This window comes from Sapajus apella, unplaced genomic scaffold (genome assembly GCF_009761245.1).
Source record: "Sapajus apella isolate SASKATOON/1434 unplaced genomic scaffold, GSC_monkey_1.0 scaffold106, whole genome shotgun sequence".
In the NCBI taxonomy this organism is placed as follows: Eukaryota; Metazoa; Chordata; class Mammalia; order Primates; family Cebidae; genus Sapajus; species Sapajus apella.
In genome coordinates, this window is record NW_022437046.1 from 5,869,368 (window position 1) to 5,887,983 (window position 18,616).

Sequence of the window (18,616 nt, forward strand, 5' to 3'; positions counted from 1 at the left end):
TGTCCTTACCTCACTGCCAGGTCCGCCCAAGTCAGAAAGCCTCATAAGCACCCAGGCGGTGGTGGGGAGCTTCTCCTTTCTCCTCTTGGGAAGAAGGTTCACCAGGACCTCTCAGCTCCCTCCCAGCCCTGAGGTTTTCAGATTGTTGTGTGAAGGCACACATGTGTACATCAACACAGATGACTCCTCGTGTGCACAGCTTGCTACGGTTTATGAAAGAGCTCCAAGGCTGTCTCCTTTAGTTCTCATAACAGTCCTGGAGGTAGTGTAGGTGGGTGAGGAGACTGAGACTCAGAGGTGGCCCAGTTGAAAGTGAAGTCAGTGGTTAGTAATGTGGTATTAAGTAGTGTGTACAGGTCACCAGCCCGTTAGGGCCACACTGTGACCAGTGTGGGGGATTTTTCCTCCCAAGAAGACTCCAGCCAGCTTTGGAGCTGGGCCAGGCCTTATGCTGGGTGCTGGAGATCTGGGGATGAGTCAGACTTGGCCCCTGTCCCCAAGGAGCTTCTCCCAGTGGGCAGGGAAAAGAGAGCCATGCTGGGATGCCAGGAGGAGGGGCTGCCCAACTGTGCTGGGGGTGGGGGTGGGGGGAGGGGTGGCTTGGCAGAAGGGCCCTCGAAGCTGCTGCTTAGCTAGCCTCTAAGAGACAAAGGAAGGAGGCAGAGGGAGCCACAGGGGTGACTTGAAGTGGTACGGGTGTTTGGTGGTCATGGTAGATGGGACCCAAAGGAGGGAGTGTTTGAGAGATGAGGCTGAGAGTGAGGACTGCCGAGCCAGGTGGCTGGTGTCCATGGTGATGGGGAATTTCTACTGTAGACAGCGAGAGGGTAGAGAGCACAGCCTGATGGACTCCTTGCACCCAGCCCCTCACTTCCACTCTTGGCAGCCCATGGCTAGTCGTATTTCCTCTGCACTCCCCTGCACTTCCTCAGGCAGCATCTCATTTCATCTGTAAATATTTCTGGATGCATCTCTGAAAGATAAGGACGCAGAAAAAAAAAATCCGTAATACCAACATTCAACTGAATTCTTTAAAAATAATCCCTTAATATAAAATATCCAGTAATTGTTCTAATTTCTAATGTGTACTGTAAATATGCATAGGTTTTACAGTTTGTTTGAATGAGATCCAAACAGAAGTCCATAATTGCAATTGGTTGATTGCTCTTTCATCTTTTATTTTTTCCTAGTAATTTATCTATCAAAGAAACTGGCTGTTTGTCCTGTGGGGTTTCCCATGCTGTGGGTCTTGTGACTACGTCTTCATGGTGTCGTTTCACGTGTTTCTGTCCCCTGCATTTCCTGTAGCCTGGGAATTAGCTCTAGAGGCTTGAGCTCATGATTCAGCCTCCTGAGTGGCTGGGATTACAGTTATGCGACACCACACCCAGCTAATTTTTGTCTTCTTTTTCAGTAGAGACAGAGTTTTACCATGTTGGCCAATTTAGGTTTAGGAACAATTTTTTTTTTTTTTTTTATCACAGCTGCATCATGGAAAATGTTGTGTACTTCATTCAGGGGACACATCATGGCTGGTTGTCTTTCTTTTTTGTGAGGTTAGGAACCATCGGTGACTACTGCCTAAATTCGTTCATTCTTCAGTGGTTGTAAAATATCATCATTCCTTTCTATTTACGAGCTAGAATTCTTTTCCAGTTCAAGACTTCTCTCTATTTGGTTGCCATCTGGTACAGTTTGTCTACAAAGACAGGATACATTTCCTGTAATTTTCCAGTTTTAAAAAAATGAGTTGATTCCCTATCCTCCTCCGATAATTGTTTTTGTATCGTTCTGATCTCATGAATTCGAACACATTGGATGTGTTTTAATCCATTGACGTTATTGCCCTTATTGGTGCTCAAATTAGCCCATCTTTGGACAGCAGGAAACTCTTGAATCCTTTGACATGGCCCCAGGAGCCTATGCTGGCTTCCTTGACTTCCAGCATGGCGTGGGAGGTTTTTGGTGTGTGTGCACATGTGAGCACACCTGTCTGGACAGTCTCCCTCCCGCTCAGCACCCTGGCTGACAGCAGAGCAGCTGAGGAGTGAGAAGCTGGCCTGGAGCCCACCCCATGCCAAGTGCAGGGGCTGTGATGCAGGAGGGGAAATGGAGGCCCTCAGGGATTCCAGACTCTGGATCTCCAGGCCCTGGAGCCTCATTAGCAGTTCTTTGAGACATAGAGGGCTCAGGGCCAAGGCTCAAGTTTGACTAATGGTCCTCCTGAGGTCCCAGCAGCCTGTGAGGGCTGACTTTCCGCCCAGCCATGCAGTCCAGAGCATTCAGAGCAGGGCAGGGGCAGGAAAAGGGGGGTGAAGGCAGTGGGCCAGGCCCGTGTTCTCAGCTTAGGACCCCTGTCACTCTGTGCGCTTGGGCAGATCTTGTCTCTTCCCTGGACCTCAGCCTTTTCATCTGCTCAGTGGGAACGGTAACCCCCACCCTGTATGGAACTCCTCTTTTTTTATGAGGAGAGAGTCTTGCTCTGTTGCCCAACTTACTGCAACCTCCACCGCCCCGGTTCATGACTCGGTCTCCTGAGTGTCTGGGATTAAACGCGTGCGCCACCACTCTCAGCTAATTTTTGTATTCTTTTTTAGTAGAGACAGAGTTTTACCATGTTGGGCCAGGCTGGTATTGAATTCCTGGCCTCAACTGATCCACCTGCCTTGGCCTCCCATGGGACCTTTTTTGATACAGCTCTCTGTCCTGAAAGCAAAGTGGGGAGAGAGCACCAGGAGTCAGGGTGTTTTTACTTAGAAAGGGCACAGAGTTGACAGACAATGGGGGTGAGGAGGTGGGGAAAAGGAACAGCCTGTGTTGAGCCCTTGCTGGATTTCAGACAGTGGGCCACGCTGGGAAGTCCTGGGTTTGAACCCTGCCTCCCTCACTGTGCCCGCGGGCAGCCTTCTGCCAGCCTGTCGTGAGGCTGCTACTATGAGCAGCCTGGCCCTGGCCCTGGCACCCAGCAGGGCTCCATTAGGGCACTAGTACCTCTCGCTGCAGTTAGCATTTTCATTTTCTTGGTCTCACATGTCCCATTAGGGAGCATTTCCCTTTGCTAACATCCCTGTTGATGGTAAGAGACATGCAAATAAAAGTGTCCTTAATGAGCGTGCAGTGGGAAGTGGCTTCTGGCTGAAGTCTGTACACTCAGGTGAGTGCTGGCCTCTTGGTATACCTCTGGTTTCTCTGCCTGGGTGCCAGGGCAACCCCTATACCTGGAGTTGTTTTCTTCTAAAAGGAGCTACTTATGGTCCCGATGGGGCTCAGCTCTACTTCGTCCCATGCCCAGCAGGGCTAGGGGTTATGCACCCTGACTTGACAGAGTAAGGGGTTTTCCCTTCTCTGCCCAAATAGCAGCTATTGTCCTCATCTGCTTGGGGACGCCCTGTGCCAGCTCTGCGGATGCTGCTGAGTAGGGTCCAGCACTCCCTTCTCGCACAGCCCTGCGTGCACCCTGTGTAGCTTCAGCACTTTGCCTGGGTGCCTCCCTCTTTTCCCAGACTGGGAGCCTCCTGAGGGCAGGGACCATGTGATTCACCTGGTTGTCAGTGTCCAGCCTGGGACTGGGTGCACAGTGGTCCGCAGTGCCAAGGAGCTCATTATTCAGAGACAGATAGATCTGGGTTTGAATCCCGGCTTCAAATCAAGGTTGATCTGCCTCCAAAGCATGTGTGTATGTTCTAGCTGTGTGACCTTGGATGAGTTACATGCCCTCTCTAGGCCGCAGTATTGTCATCTGTCAAGTAGGGATGGATAATAGTCATCTACTCAGAGGTTACTGTGAGAATTAAATGGAGATAATTCATGGTGGTCACAGGCATTTCCCAGGTACTTCATAAGTAATAAAATCGATGCCTCAGTCAGTGTCCCAATCAATGCTTCTGAATTCATTCATTCAGTCAATGCATGTTTACTAAGCATACTCTTTGGGCCAGACCCTGGGCTAGGTGCTGGCTGCATAGTAGAGAACAATACCTATATGGCCCTGCCCCCAGAAAACTGACATGCTAGTGATAACATCAGACACTGAGTTCAAAGTCACACAGTTACTTAATTATAACTTGGTAAAGGTAAGCATCTCAGATGAGAAAAGCCAGGGACCATGAGCCTGAGATAGGGGTCCTGGCCTAATCTGAAGAGTCAGGGAGGGCTTCCTGGAGGAAGAGGATGGTCACTAAAGGACAAATGGAAGTCTACTGGGTGAAGAGAAGGAGGAAGAACCTGGAGAAGGGAGCAGGGAGCAGGGGTGGGAGCTGCCGTGGGGGAGGCAGAGAAATGAGGCTGGGGGAGTGCATTGACAGTTTGGGTCTTATTCTCTAGGCAAGTGACAGGACCAAGTTGGTCTGTGTGGGGCCAGAGCAGTTGTAGCTATGGTCAGTTACGGTGTCCCTGGGCGAGGAGATGGGGGATTAGGCCAAGGTGGTGCCAGTGGGAGGGAGAAGAGGAGATGAATTTCAGAAGATTGGAGGCGCTCTGATCAGCCTGATTGGATGGGGGGAGGGAAAATGAAGCAGCCAGCGGGGCTGCCAGCCTTGGAGTGGCTGGATGGGTGGATGGTGGCGCTGGTCCCTAGGCAGGAGCTGGTGGTGGATGTAGACAGAAGTCTTGGGAAGGTTGCAGGGAGGCATGAGAAACAGAGGGAAGCTCACACACTCTGAGAACAACACAGCTGGAAGGAGGCCAAGGGAGCTTCCAAGCCTTGCAGAGATGGGAACCTGAGCCCGGAGATGGGAGGATTCACCGGGTCTCCCATGGGCTTGTGGCAGTGGGAACCCGAACCCAGTATTCCTTTCCATTTTGATTCGCTGGAGGCATGCACACCTGTTTCCTCAGGAAGCCAGACATCCCCTCACTGTCCCCCCATCCTGTCCCCACTTCCCCCGCCTAGGTCATCCCAGACTGGAAGGAGCAGGAATGGGACCCCGAAAAGCCCGACGCCTACGGGGGCATCTTCCACTTCCGCTTCTGGCGCTTTGGGGAATGGGTGGATGTGGTCATCGATGACAGGCTGCCCACAGTCAACAACCAGCTCATCTACTGCCACTCCAACGCCCGCAATGAGTTCTGGTGCGCCCTGGTGGAGAAGGCCTATGCCAAGTAGGTGCCAGCAGCAGTCAGACGGGTGGGAGGCCCGGGGGGTGGCACTGGAGGGGCTCCTCGTGGTGTTCCACTAGCCAGGGCTTTAGGCACAGATGGGCGAGGGGCTGGTGCATGCACACAGCATGCTCAACCCCTAGGCCTGAGGGCATAGTCGGCTGAGCCTGTGCTAGGCGGGGTGGAGGCCTGGGCCCCTTGTGGAGAGGAATGTTGGTTACTCCCATTTTAAGGAAAGAAGACTGAGGCCCAGGCAACATCCTGTAGGTTGCTGGGGGCAGAGCCAGCACTCACATTCAGGACCTTTCTCGAAGGTTCCTGCTGCCATGCCCTGCCTGGGGCCTTGGTTGGGGGTGTGGTAGCTGAGCTGGGGCTGGTTGTGCGGGTGGGCTATGTGCCCACCTACCAGGCTTGCTGAGCCTCCCTCTCATCCACCGTCCATTTTGTCTTGGCCGTCCCCTCCTTCTGCTCCATGCCTTCTACTTCTGTGACCCAGTGCCCGGCACAGAGCCCAGCATAGAATGGGCACAAGCAAAGGTTTGCTGAGCTGTGAAGGGCTCTGGGAAAGAGTGACCTGTCCAGGCCCTTGCAGGCCAGGGATGGGCCTAGGCTGGAGGGAGGAGGGGCAGTGGGGTCAGAGGCCAGCCTCGCCAGCTCTGGGGGTTCCTCTTGCTAGGACCATTTGTCAGTCTTGTTGGAAAAATGTGGGGAGGGGTCAGGGGAAGGAGGGAGAGAGACAGAGCAAGAGAAAGGGAGAGAGAGGAAAAGGAAAGACAAAAACTCCCAACTTCAAAGACAAACCCAAGAAAACACATGGGCAGGTTCCACTTCCAATCCTAAGAAAGGGAAGCCAGCCCCCTGGTGGCCACTGAGTCTCCACCACCCGGAGGCAGGCCCCTCTTCTCCACTCCAGAGGAGCCGACCCAGTGGCCTTGCTTGGTTTTCGTTTTTTTAAAAAACACAGTTTAATTGTGTAAAACATATAAAACACCATACTTCTCATTTTAACCATGTGGAAACATGCAATTCAGTGGCATTTATTACGATCACAGCGCTGTGGGCATCACCACTCGCCATCCCCAGAACCTTCTCCTCACCAGCAGGAGCTCTCCACCTGTTAAACAGTAACTCCTCTCCTCCCTGCCCATTGGTGGCACTTTTGGAAAGAGTTGCTTTTTTTTGGACAGCTGATTTTTTAAGATTGAGCCACTAAGGCTTAGGGGAGTTTAAGCCTTAAATCTTGGCCCAAGCGTTAAGAACTAGGTTCTAGCGTTGGCTCTGCTGTGACCTGATGTGTGACCGGAATAGGTTGTTTGACCCCTCCCTGTGAGGAGATGGATGCAGGCTGGCTGGGGAGCTGAGCTGGGAAGTCTTTCCGCGTTGCTTCCCAGGCTGGCAGGCTGTTACCAGGCGTTGGATGGAGGCAACACAGCAGATGCACTGGTGGACTTCACGGGTGGAGTTTCGGAGCCCATCGACCTGACTGAGGGTGACTTTGCCAACGATGAGACTAAGAGGAACCAGCTCTTTGAGCGCATGTTAAAGGTGCACAGCCGGGGTGGCCTCATCAGTGCCTCCATCAAGGTGAGAACATAGCAGGCCCCCGAGGCGGCCCCTCCCTTTCACCCTTACTGATGGAGATGGGAGACAGCTGTGACATCCCACACTCAGGTCAGCTCCTAACTGTCCAGACCGTCAGCCTCACGGGGGAGGGGAGAGGTTGGAAGGTGTAACCGCCTGCCCAGACCCTCTAAGCTGTGAAAAGCCTTTCCCACGCTGTTCAACCAAAACTTCTTTTCTGACCCTCTTGGGTTGTGGGTGTCTGTACACCTGAGGGTGGTCCTGATTTCATTAATTGCTTGTGTTTTGGATGAGAAAGCTGAGGCCCAGTGAAATCAAAGCTTGAACCCAAGTTCAGCACCCTGTGGTGTGCTGGTAAACTGCCTCTGTAGCAAAGTAAAAAGCCCTGATTTGTAGCAATTGCCAATTACTATGGTGTAAATACCCTCACCACGGCTGATTTCCAAATACCCATGTTTAACAGCCAGTTATTAAGAATATTTCTGGCCAGGTATGGTGGCTCACGCCTGTAATCCCAGTGCTTTGGGAAGCCGAGGCAGGTGGATCCCTGGAGGTTGGGAGCTCAAGACTAACTTGACTAACATGGAGAAGCCCTATCTACTAAAAATACAAAATTAGCTGGGAGTCGTGGTGGCCACCTGTAATCTCAGCTACTTGGGAGGCTAAGGCAGGAAAATCACTTGAACCCGGTAGATAGAGGTTGTGGTGAGCCAAGATCACGCCATTGCACTCCAGCCTGGACAACAAGAGCAAAACTCTGACTTAAAAAAAAAAAATTCCTGAATATTTAACAATCAGCCGAGCCAGTGCACATCGGCCCCAGCATTTCCCTGGGCTGACCCACCGTGGATAACTTTCTTTACTGAGATGCTGCACTGTGGGGTTTATAAAGGTCTGTGAACACAGCACTGCCCTGTCCCTGCAATTCCCATCCCTTCCTGTAGGTCCCATGCGGCCTCCCGGCCCTCCAGCACCTGAGTCCCTGGCCTGGGTTCCAGTGTGGCCGTGCCTTCCTGAGCAACTGTGTCCTTCCACAGGCAATGACAGCAGCTGACATGGAGGCCCGCCTGGCGTGCGGCCTGGTGAAGGGCCACGCATATGCTGTCACTGATGTGCGCAAGGTGCGTCTGGGCCACGGCCTGCTGGCCTTCTTCAAATCAGAGAAGTTGGACATGATCCGCCTGCGCAATCCCTGGGGCGAGCGGGAGTGGAACGGACCCTGGAGTGACACGTGAGGCCTGGGGATGGGGGTGCATGCACAGGGCATGAGGACAAGGATGGTGGGCTTCTTGGAGGAGGTGGCATCGGGGCTGGGCCTTGAAGGGGTCTGGGACAGGATGACACTAGGAAGGAAGAAGGGAGAATTACTTTGGAGTGGGTGTGTGGGTTGATGGATTGAGTGCAAGAAAGGCCCGAGGTTGGGGGTGAGCTGACCTGTAGAGGCGTAGAGACCAGCTTGGTGAGTGGGCGAGGGAGGGGAGCAGGGAGGGAGGCCACAGCCCTGAGCAAATGGGGAACCCTCTGTGCTTGGCTCGTGGTCCTGGTGAGACCAGAATGGGAGTGGAGCCCAGGTGCTAAGTGAAGGCGCCCTCTTCACTGGGGGTGGTGGCCCCCTTCCCCCCAGACTGCAGCTTCACTTCCAGACCTCCTAGCCCCTGGCATGGTGGCAGCCCACAGTCTCCTGTGGGAGGAGGCAGGCAGGGCTTCCTGGAGAGGGGGTGGGTATGGCCCCAGTACCCCAGGCCACACTGTGACACTGGAGGCCTGGTGCTGGACTGCCCCTTGTGCCTCCCCGCCCTTGCCAGGAAGATCCTGGTGGGCCTGCCTCTTAGACAGCTCCCTCTCTCTTCCCTGGCCCTGGCACCCCAGCTCTGAGGAGTGGCAGAAAGTGAGCAAGAGTGAGCGGGAGAAGATGGGTGTGACGGTGCAGGACGACGGTGAGTTCTGGTGAGTGTGTGTGTGCCCTGGGCGGCTGGGGTTGAGGGGGCTTCCTGCAGGCCTGGCAGGGAGCACCAGGTGGTGGGTCAGGAGCCAGGCCTCTGCTGCCTGCCTCATCATCAACCTGCTGTGCGGCCTTGGACAAGTCACACCATCTCAGAGCCTGCTTCCTCCTCTGTAAAATTAGTTGGGCAGTAACAGGCCCTTTCATCCCCACAGTTCCCTCTGCCAAACTGAGGGGTCCTGGAGCCGCTGTGGCACCCAGACTGAGCCCTTGGCATGCAGGTCAGGGGGCTAATAGGCGGGCCCACCAGGATCTCCCCAGCAAGGGTAAGAAGGCATGAGGGTCAGTCCAGCATCAGCGGTGTGGTGTGGCTGGGAGCACTGGGGCCATGCCCAGCCCCACTACAGGAAACCCTGCCTGCAGCCTGCCTCCAGGGGCTCCCTGGCAGCCTGATTTCTGAGAGTAGGTAGCAGAGGCTCACAGAGGAGCTAGCTCCTAAGCCGAGACTTGAGGTACAGAGTAGCCCTTGGTGGGCAGGGAAGGAGACCTGGCGCAGAGATGAGGGGACACAGCTGGGTTTGAGAGGGGAGCTGAGAGGGTGCATGGGTGAGCTGAGAAGATGGTAGCAGCCCAGCTTCAAGAGCCCAGTAATTGGCTGGGTAAATTGGCTCATGCTATAATCCTAACACTTTGGGAGGTTGAGGTGGAAGGATTGCTTCAGGCCAGGAGTTTGAAACCAGCTGGGCAGCATAATGGGGCCCCATCTCTGCAAAAATGAAAAATTAGCTGGGTGTGATGGTGTACCCCTGTAGTCTCAGCTACTCGGGAGGCTGAGTTGTGAAGGCTGTTTGAGCCCAGAAGGCTGAGGTTATAGTGAGCCATGATTGGCCACTGCACTCCATCCTGGGCAAAAGAACAAGACCCAGTTTCAAAACCAGAAAGAAAAACCCCAGTAATAATAAGGGTTCATCCTGCATTCATTTGACCTGCATGAGTCCCAAATTTGGGCCGGGCTGTGTCACAGAATCTGATAGGGAGACTCAGCCACTTCCTGGAGGGGTACAGGCATCCTGTGTATGCTGGATTGTGTGAGGGCACCCAGGCAGACCAGGGGCAGGTGGCAATCGTCCTGGCACCCCAGGTGAGGAGCCTTTCTGTAGGTGTCAGGTCAGATGCTGCAGGAGGCCACCTAGGCCACTTTGCCAGTCTTGCTCAGGGTCAGCAGATAAAGACATGGAAGAATCCCTTGTCTTTAGAAAGGGTTTCTTCTGAAGGCCTTTCTCTTACATGTTCACACTGGATTCACTGCCCCCTGTCCCCACCAGCCCCCGGAGGCATTCATAGTGTGCAGTGACTGTAGCAACACCCTGGCCATCACAGCACGCTCACCATGGGGTTCCCACCATCCGCTTACCCAGGCCTCACAACAGCCATGGAAGATCATGGGTGAAAATGTGCTTTATAAACTGTAGAGGGCAGCAGACAGTAGTTATTAACACGATTCACCATAGTCTGCTGAAAGCTGCCCTGCCTGCTTGGATTGCATTACCTGATTCCTTCACTAGCTCTGAGACGGGCACCTGCTGTTAGATTCAGCCCCATTTTACAGGTGAGGAAACAGGTCAAAAGAGAGGTTAAGGGCCTGTGCAATGCCATGCCTGTGCCCTTGTGTGGGCTTAGCTCCCTTCTCAAAGCCAGCTGTATTCTCTCACCTCTGGGCCATATGGAGATACTAGGTGGGTGGGCAGGGGGCCAGGGGCCTGGGGCGGTGTTGGGGAGGTACCCTGCTCATCCCCTCCCCACATCCAGGATGACCTTCGAGGACGTGTGCCGGTACTTCACAGACATCATCAAGTGCCGCCTGATCAACACATCCTACCTGAGCATCCACAAGACATGGGAGGAGGCCCGGCTGCATGGTGCCTGGATGCAGCACGAGGACCCCCGACAGAACCGCAGCGGCGGCTGCATCAATCACAAGGACACCTTCTTCCAGAACCCACAGGTGGGCATTCTTAGGGACCCCCACCCTGCCCTTGCTGGGGGGTGCAGCTGCCTTGCCACTGTCCTGCCAGGGAACTCCTGCACGACCTTGGGTAATGCCTGTGCCTCCCTGGGCCTCAGCAAACCTGTCTGTACAGTGGGGGTTAATTGGGCACATCGGTCCCATCTGGCGGTCATGAAGCCACCAGCCTCACAATCTAACCTGCAGGTGGTAAAAATGAGGACACTGTGGCTCTGAGGGACATAGAGGTGTCTTGTCCTGAGTTACAGGGACACTTAGAGGCTGAGCTGGGGTCTCAACCCCTTGTTTCCACAACAGCGCAATTCTGGGGAACTTGGCTGGCCTGGGTTTCCCCATGGGAGCCTCTCTCCACAGCCTCCTCAGTCTGACCCATGGCGCTGCTCCCCCTCATGCGTGGTGTGCCTCTGTTGAGCACCACCTGTGTGCCAGGCTCTGTGCGGAGCAGCCGTCATGGCACTGAGTTTCCCTGGCCTTCGTGCAGGGTAGACCTTGCAGGCACTGGTAGGCCCATCTCACAGCAGAGGGACCAAGGCGCAGAGGGGTGCTGTGACTGGTCCAGGCTCTGGAGTCCGAGCTTCTGGGAGCCAGCCAGCCTATCCCTGGCATGGTCTCATTGCATTGTCTCTCTCTCTCTCTCCTTGGCCACACCTGCAGTACATCTTTGATGTCAAGAAACCAGAAGATGAAGTCCTGATCTGCATCCAGCAGCGGCCAAAGCGGTCTACGCGCCGGGAGGGCAAGGGTGAGAACCTGGCCATTGGCTTTGACATCTACAAGGTGAGGCCAGCTGGGCCCCCTGCTGTGGGTGGGGAGAGGGAGGGAGTTGGAGTTTGGGCTGCCCACGCCTGGGGAAGAACACTCTAGAACACCTTGGTCACTGGCCACAGTGGCCGCAGTGGCAGGTGTTGTGAGGATGCTGTGACATGGGCCCATTTGGAATATTCACAGAGGGCCCAGCCTGCTCAGCCTCATTTCTTTCTGCCTAAGACCCACAGGCCTGGGATGTTTGGTGAATGAGGAAGGGGAAGATTGCTGGTGGTTGGGGCTGGGCCCTGGGACGTCCTGGGTATCTGCTGGGCCCCTGTGCTCTCCCTCAGGGCTCAGGGCCCTTTGTAGTCCCTCAGACTTCCTGCATTGGAGGGCTTGCTTGGTATCAGGAGGAGGCATCCTTGAGCACAGCCCTATGGGGTCACCCCTGGCCACACTCCCTGGCATGGAACCTGAGGCCTTCCACGTGTTCTGATGCCCAGTGTGTGGTGACAGTCGGCATGGTGGGACCCCATGTGCCTGTCAGACCTGGAGAACTTAACGAAACCACAGCGACCTGCAGGGGCTGGGTCCATGCTGAGTACTCAGTGTCTGATGTGCCTGGTCCCGCTGTGGCAGTCTGTTCACACCCTTGTGCTGGCACATTCATTGTGTGCTAGCGTGTTGTGACATGTTGTTGTGACTTTGGCATGTGATGATCTTCACTAGTGTGACCAGAACATACTGTGACGCTTGTTTCGGGGATAGTCAAGCAGGTCCTGGCAGCTGGTGATGTCATTTCATGGACATGTGCTGTGACCTCTGCAGATCCTGGTACTTGGTTGTGCTGTTAGAGTCGGAAACCCCACTGACACTGTTATCAGGGGGATTCCTATTGCCCTCTTTTTTTTTTTTAAGAGACAGGGTCTTGCCCTGTCACCCTGGATGGAGTGCAATGGCAATATCATAGCTCATTACAGTCGCAAACTCCTGGACTCAAACGATCCTCCTACCTCAGTCTCCCTAGTAGTTGGGATGACAGCTAACCACCACCAGGCCTGGCTAATTTTTAGGTTTTTTGTGGAGATGGGGTCTTGCTTGGTTGTCCATGCTGATCTTGAATGTCTAGCTTGAAGTGACCCTCCCACGTTGGCCCCCCAAAGCGCTGGGATTACAGGCATGAGCCATCGCGCCCAGCCTCCTTAAGTAGTTTTTATTGAGATATAATTCACACAGCATGCAATTCAGCCATTTAAAGTATACAGTCTAATGACTTTTTGTGTGATCACAGAATTGTGCAAGCATCACCACAATCAACTGTAGAACATTTTCATCTCCCTCGAAAGAAACCTGCTCCCTTTAACTATCACCACCCACTCCCATTGACTTCCTCCCTTCAGCCCTGGGTGAATGCGAATCCACCTCTGTCTCTGTAGATTTGCCTGTTCTAGACATTTCATATAAAGGGATTCCGTGGTCCCTTCCATGGTGGTGAGGGGGAGATAGGGTAGGCCAGAGTGTCGCAGGGTGTGTCTCCACGTGCCCAGCCCCTCCTGCCTCCCACAGGTGGAGGAGAACCGCCAGTACCGCATGCACAGCCTGCAGCACAAGGCCGCCAGCTCCATCTACATCAACTCGCGCAGCGTCTTCCTGCGCACCGAGCAGCCCGAGGGCCGCTATGTCATCATCCCCACCACCTTCGAGCCAGGCCACACTGGCGAGTTCCTGCTCCGAGTCTTCACTGATGTGCCCTCCAACTGCCGGTACCTGGGGATGGGCCCGGGGCCAGCATGAGTGGGGGTGAGGTCCACACTGGACCAACCAGGAACCTTCAGCTTCAGAGATGCTCAGTGTCTCTGGGCCTCCAGCCGCCCTGGGCTGATACCAGGGCCTGTCTCCTTCCCTTCTCTTCCCTTGTTCCCCTGTCCCAGCATCCCTGGCCATGACTAGGAACAGTTTCTTATATGTGCACTGTACTCTATAGTTGACAAAAAAGCTTTCACTCATCTCATTTGATCTTCCTGCATCCCTGAGCAGGAGGCCTGACTCCTCCACTTTACCAGTGAGATTCAGGGATCAAGGTTAGAAGTGTCGTCCGAGGCCATGCAGCCAGTGGTGGAGTTGGGCCCTCGTTCCAGGGTTGGGTCTTGTCACCAAAATTTCCTCTCGCATGGGGGTGGCCCTGGGGTCCAGTGGACCGCTGAAGCCTTTTCTATCCCTGCTGGGGCACAGACCCTGTGCATCCTGTGCTGACCTCCACTGTGATATACAGCCCAGGCTCAGTGTCCCCCAGGCAGGTGAGCTGGGGACATCATGCCAGACCCAGGAGGCAGCTTGTGGCATGTGGAGCCAGACAGCCAAGGGTCCTGCCGGCCCAGGCTCCTCCGCTTTCCAGCTATTTGGGCAAGCTCTTCACCTGGGTGAGCCTGCTGCTTCCTCAGCTGTGAAATTGGCATCATCATAGCCACCCATCTCCTGGGGCTTTGCGAGGATTAAGAATCACCTGTATCTCCCCCAGAGGGCTTGGCACACAGCAGGTGCTCAGCAAGTTGCCTTTCCGCAGGGGAAGGATAGAGCACCCTTGATAGGGATAGAGAAGGCAGGAAGCCCCTATGACTTGGACAGCTGGGGAGTGCCCATGGGGATTTGCCCAGGACTAAATGAAATCAAGTCTGGGCTAAATACTGCTTCTCTTCCCTCCCCACTTCCTGAACCCCCTCTTCATCCCTGTCTTCCTGGCTCTTCCCCATCACTTCCCTCCTCCCTGCTGCTCCATATCAGGGAGCTGCGCCTGGATGAGCCCCCACACACCTGCTGGAGCTCTCTCTGTGGCTACCCCCAGCTGGTGACCCAGGTACATGTCCTGGGGGCTGCTGGCCTCAAGGACTCCCCAACAGGTGAGCTCTCCCAGGGAAAGGCCCTCAGCCCTCCTGCCAGTTGCCCCATAGCCTCTCCCTGTCAGCATGGATACCAGCCTCAGAGCTCTCCTGCTCTCAGAGGCATTGCAGGCCCGGCCATTTCTGGGGTGATGCCTGATGCCAGGCACATAGAGAGGAAAAGGTCTACCTTCTGCTCTCAGGAGGCTTCCAGCTGGGAGGAGGCCTCAGGGAAAGCTTCCTGGAGGGAGTGGCCTTTGTCCAGGCTGAGGATGTATTAAGATACAAAGCCTGATGAAAGGGGATAAGGGAGAAGGGTGCTCTGGGCAGAGGGAGCAGTGTGGGTAAAGGTATGGAGGCCAGAGATGGCCAGTGTGCCCCTGCTGGCCATCCTGTCTCTGGAAATGAAGGGGCCCTGAGGTAAGTGAGGTTCCAGTCTCTCCATCTGAATAACCGAGCCCAGGTGGGCATCTCACCTACAGATATCCGGCCCTGCCACAGCCCCCGACCCACCCTCACCCCATCTCCCACTCCCTCTCCCTAGGGGCTAACTCTTACGTGATCATCAAGTGTGAGGGGGACAAAGTCCGCTCAGCTGTGCAGAAGGGCACGTCAACACCTGAGTACAATGTGAAAGGCATCTTCTACCGCAAGAAGCCGAGCCAGCCCATCACTGTCCAGGTGAGTCCCCCAGTCTGGAGGCACCTCCTAGGCTCCCAGCGTGAGGCTTCTCCACTAAGCCAGCTTGCGTCTCGGGCTAACACATGGGACTTTGCTCAGAGGTGGAAGAGCCTCTGACAGGGACCCAGGCATGCTGGGCTCTGGTTGTCTGTCTGTCCCTGACCCCTGGTGTGGCCTTGGGAACTCTCTTGCCACTCCAAGGTCCCTCTGTAGGTGGGTGAATTGGATTAGCCGGTGTGGTCCTGAGACCCAGCAGGCTCAGTATCCTGGCTGGGGACAGTGATCATCTCTGCTGGCCTCACCCCCAGTTTTGGGAACTATCCCTCCCATTCTCCCATGGGGGGCCCACCTGGAAAGTGGCACTGAGATGCCATGTGGCAGGGATGGCTGTTTCCCAAGAGCCTGGGCAGGGCATCAGCCGGTGTCCTCGGCATGGCTTCCTTCTCTCAGGCTGATGTGGCCTGGGGACGATGATTCTGAACTCAGTAGTAGGGTGCCCTCTGTCCCTCAGGCTCTGGTTAGCGTCTCTCTCAGTGAGACAGCATCTGTAAACAAACATTTAGGTCCCCCTGTGGGAGCCACTGTGGCTTATACAGGTTTTCTTAACACTGGGTCCCACTGGATCAAATCACAGACCCGCAGGTCTCAGGGCTGGAGAGGGGCAGCTGATTCAACCCTCATATTAAAGATGGGGAAACTAGGGCAGTGGGTGTATCACTTGTCCAAGTTCACCCAAGATCAGTAGTGGAGCTAATAACAGATTTAACTGTATGCATGGAAGGGAGCTTAGCTAGATGAGGAGCCTGAGGCTCTGGAAGGGGCACCAGCTTGCCCACAGTTTGCGGGGAGGCAGACAGTCCAGGGCTTCTGCCCCTCAGCCAGGCTTGAACTTCAAGGCCCTGCCACCACCACCAGCCCCCCATAGACTATATTCCTGGTCTGGGAGATAGCCCCTCCCACGATCCTCTGTCTCTTCCCAGGTCTGGAACCACCGAGTGCTGAAGGATGAGTTTCTGGGCCAAGTGCACCTAAAGGCTGACCCGGACGACCTCCAGCCCCTGCATACCCTCCACCTCCGGGACCGAAACAGCCGGCAGCCCAGTGACCTGCCAGGCACTGTGGCCGTGCACATCCTCAGCAGCACCTCCCTCATGGCTGTCTGACACTTGCCCACCTACCTGGCTCCAGCAGTTCCCACCGCCATCTGCATGTCCCCACTGGGCCTGAGTCTAGCCTGGGAGCTAGGACACTGGGGTCCTTTTGCCACTCTTCCACTGACTTGCTGTGTGATCTTGGGAAGTCTCTGCCCCTCTCTCAGCCCCAGTGTCCTGAGAGCCCCAAATCATTCCCTTCTCGTGGAGGTGTTTCCTTGCCTGAGATTTAATATAGTCTTCCCCAACTCAACTGTCACCACTGCTAAGGGACTCTAGCCATTGAAAACATTTTACTAAGGCCCTGCTGTCTGCCAAGGAGTGCCAAGAAGATGTCACTTGTTTACACACAAACTGCCACATCCCCAAGCCCTGTTCTTGCCCCTTGAGTCCTAGGCCCAACCCAGCCTCCCAGACCTCACTTTCCCCATCAACAATACTGGGTTTTTCTCCCACCTTGAAAGGACTCGGCTCCTGCTCAGGCTGGAATTGGGAAAAATGCAGGTGACATTTGTTCATTCTCTAATCCCAGCCACTCACCCATCCATTTCCTTACTCAGTGGAGATTTGCCAAATGAATAAACGACACCTTCGAGGCTGCAGGTGAAGTGGGGCCCTCCCCCGCCTCTGCCTTGGGCCTTGCCTCTATCCTCAGGTCCTCTCAGAGGCAGATACCCAGGGCAGCTGCAGCTGCCTGCTCATTCTAGCTCCTGATTCCATTCCCAGCCCCTGGGTTAAGGCCCCTGGCGGGGTGGTGTCAGTGGGGGTGAGGAAGGGCGTCTTCCTGACTCTGCCCAGTGCTGCAAGGAGCATGCCTGGTGGGCCAGGGGGCAGGCAGGTGGAGGGGCTTTGGGGACCAGAAGGGGAGACGTGCTCCCGGAGTCTTTCTGCTGTAAGACCTCAGCTTTTACTGGAAGAAGGGACTCGGGTATGTGGCGCCAGGCCCACTGGAGTCAGGCCAACCACTGGGCTTGGCAGGAGATAGGGAGCCCCATCACCTGACCACAGCCCCCCACCAACATTCCCCCAAAATGCAGCCTAGGAGGCCACAGTACACTTCTTTCTGCCCGGACCAAAATGTTCCTTTTAGTCCTCAATATTTTATATTCTTTTTGTTTTAAAAATCTCAATTTTAATCAGGGCTTTTAAAGGAAAATTGAAAGCTGAACCTCCATTTTTCTTCTTGGCTCCAGTTTTGCTGGTCCTCTGATGTGACTTTGATTCCGCTGATGTGGGAGCAGGCCCTCTTCTCACAGAGGGTCTGGAGGTGGACGCAGAGGATGTCTGTGCGTGGGCGCTTTGCAGGCTGGCAGCTGTGCTCTTGGAGAACTCTTCTTGAGTGTTGGCGCTGTGACCCACCTGGGATCTCTTCTGTGCTCTTCTCGGGCTTCCAGACCAGGTGTAGCAAATGAAAAAGTGCAGTTAATTCAAGAACAGGAATTCCTGTGTCCTCGCTGGGAATTCCTTTTGGGAACCTGACTTTTCGACTCCAGATCCTACTGTGTGGTTCAGTGTTCTGGCTGGAGGTGCTGGATTCTCTGACTTTGCCTCCTCACTCTGTGTCTGGCTTTGCTCCTGGACCTTGGCCCTAGACCACACGAGGGGCCAGGAAATGAAAGACAAGGAGGACAAGAGCATTCTTTCTGGAAAGCCGGGACTTCCCCTCAAGAACTTGGGCCTGGGGCCAGGACTCTATGCATGACTGGGAGCAAGTCACTTAAACCTCCTGTGCCTCGATTTCCCCCTTCAACAAAGTGGGGCCAATGATTCTCGTGTGTCAGCACTCTTACTACCAAGTGCTGAGTAAGGGCGAAATAATACCCCTTTCTCTATGTATCTCTGTATGTGCACACACTATATATACGTTCATGTAATCACCACTTCTTGATGTCTATTTCAAATCAAGGCTCCTGAGTAGGGGGTGGAGAAGTGAGCCAGCTTGAGCCTCAAGCTAACACATGGGACTTTGCTGAGCCATGTCCCCTGGGATACAGGGGCACACCAAGACCAAGCGGCAGACCTGTGGGCTTTAGCCTTGGGGCCAGGCCGTGCCTCCCACCCCCTGACAGAACGGGTTCTGCAGTGCTGCCCCTTGAGGTGGGCCAGGCTGGCTCCTGGCTATGCAGGAATCTCTGGTCCCCAGGAGACCTTGGGGGCTGGGCAGGTAAGGGTCAGGGGAGGCCGGGGAGAGCAATTGCTTTGTTCACTACAGGAACCCACAGGGGCCTGAGAGTCCCCATTTGCAGATGGGTGGGTCCTCCAGCCCACGCCACCCAGACCTGGGCTTCCCTCTTCTCAGGACCCACCGTTGGGGGATAGGAAGCCTGTTCTATTCTCAGAATAAATCTTACCACAATTCCAGAAAGACTTTCCTGTGTTTCTCTGTCCCTCTGGGGGGAAGGGACAATGCAGGAATGTTCCACAGGCCTGGGCGACTGTCCTCTGGTCATCGGGCCTGCCCAGTGCACCTGTGAGCTGAGATTGTGGGGATCATTCAATCATTCCTTCATTCAGC

General features: G+C 54.8%; 1 protein-coding gene across 1 annotated transcript in view; it reads left to right on the forward strand.

The window, feature by feature from the left end:
- Positions 1-18,462, forward strand: part of CAPN5 (calpain 5) — a 55,912-nt gene extending 37,450 nt beyond the window's left edge. The window contains exons 4-13 of the mRNA XM_032259154.1: positions 4,892-5,100; positions 6,489-6,681; positions 7,716-7,909; positions 8,548-8,625; positions 10,430-10,625; positions 11,301-11,423; positions 12,960-13,156; positions 14,175-14,290; positions 14,814-14,950; positions 15,931-18,462. Coding sequence (XP_032115045.1) covers positions 4,892-5,100; positions 6,489-6,681; positions 7,716-7,909; positions 8,548-8,625; positions 10,430-10,625; positions 11,301-11,423; positions 12,960-13,156; positions 14,175-14,290; positions 14,814-14,950; positions 15,931-16,113 — 1,626 coding nt within the window. The 3' untranslated portion in view covers positions 16,114-18,462. The remainder of the gene's footprint in view (positions 1-4,891; positions 5,101-6,488; positions 6,682-7,715; positions 7,910-8,547; positions 8,626-10,429; positions 10,626-11,300; positions 11,424-12,959; positions 13,157-14,174; positions 14,291-14,813; positions 14,951-15,930) is intronic.
- Positions 18,463-18,616: the final 154 nt, after the last annotated feature.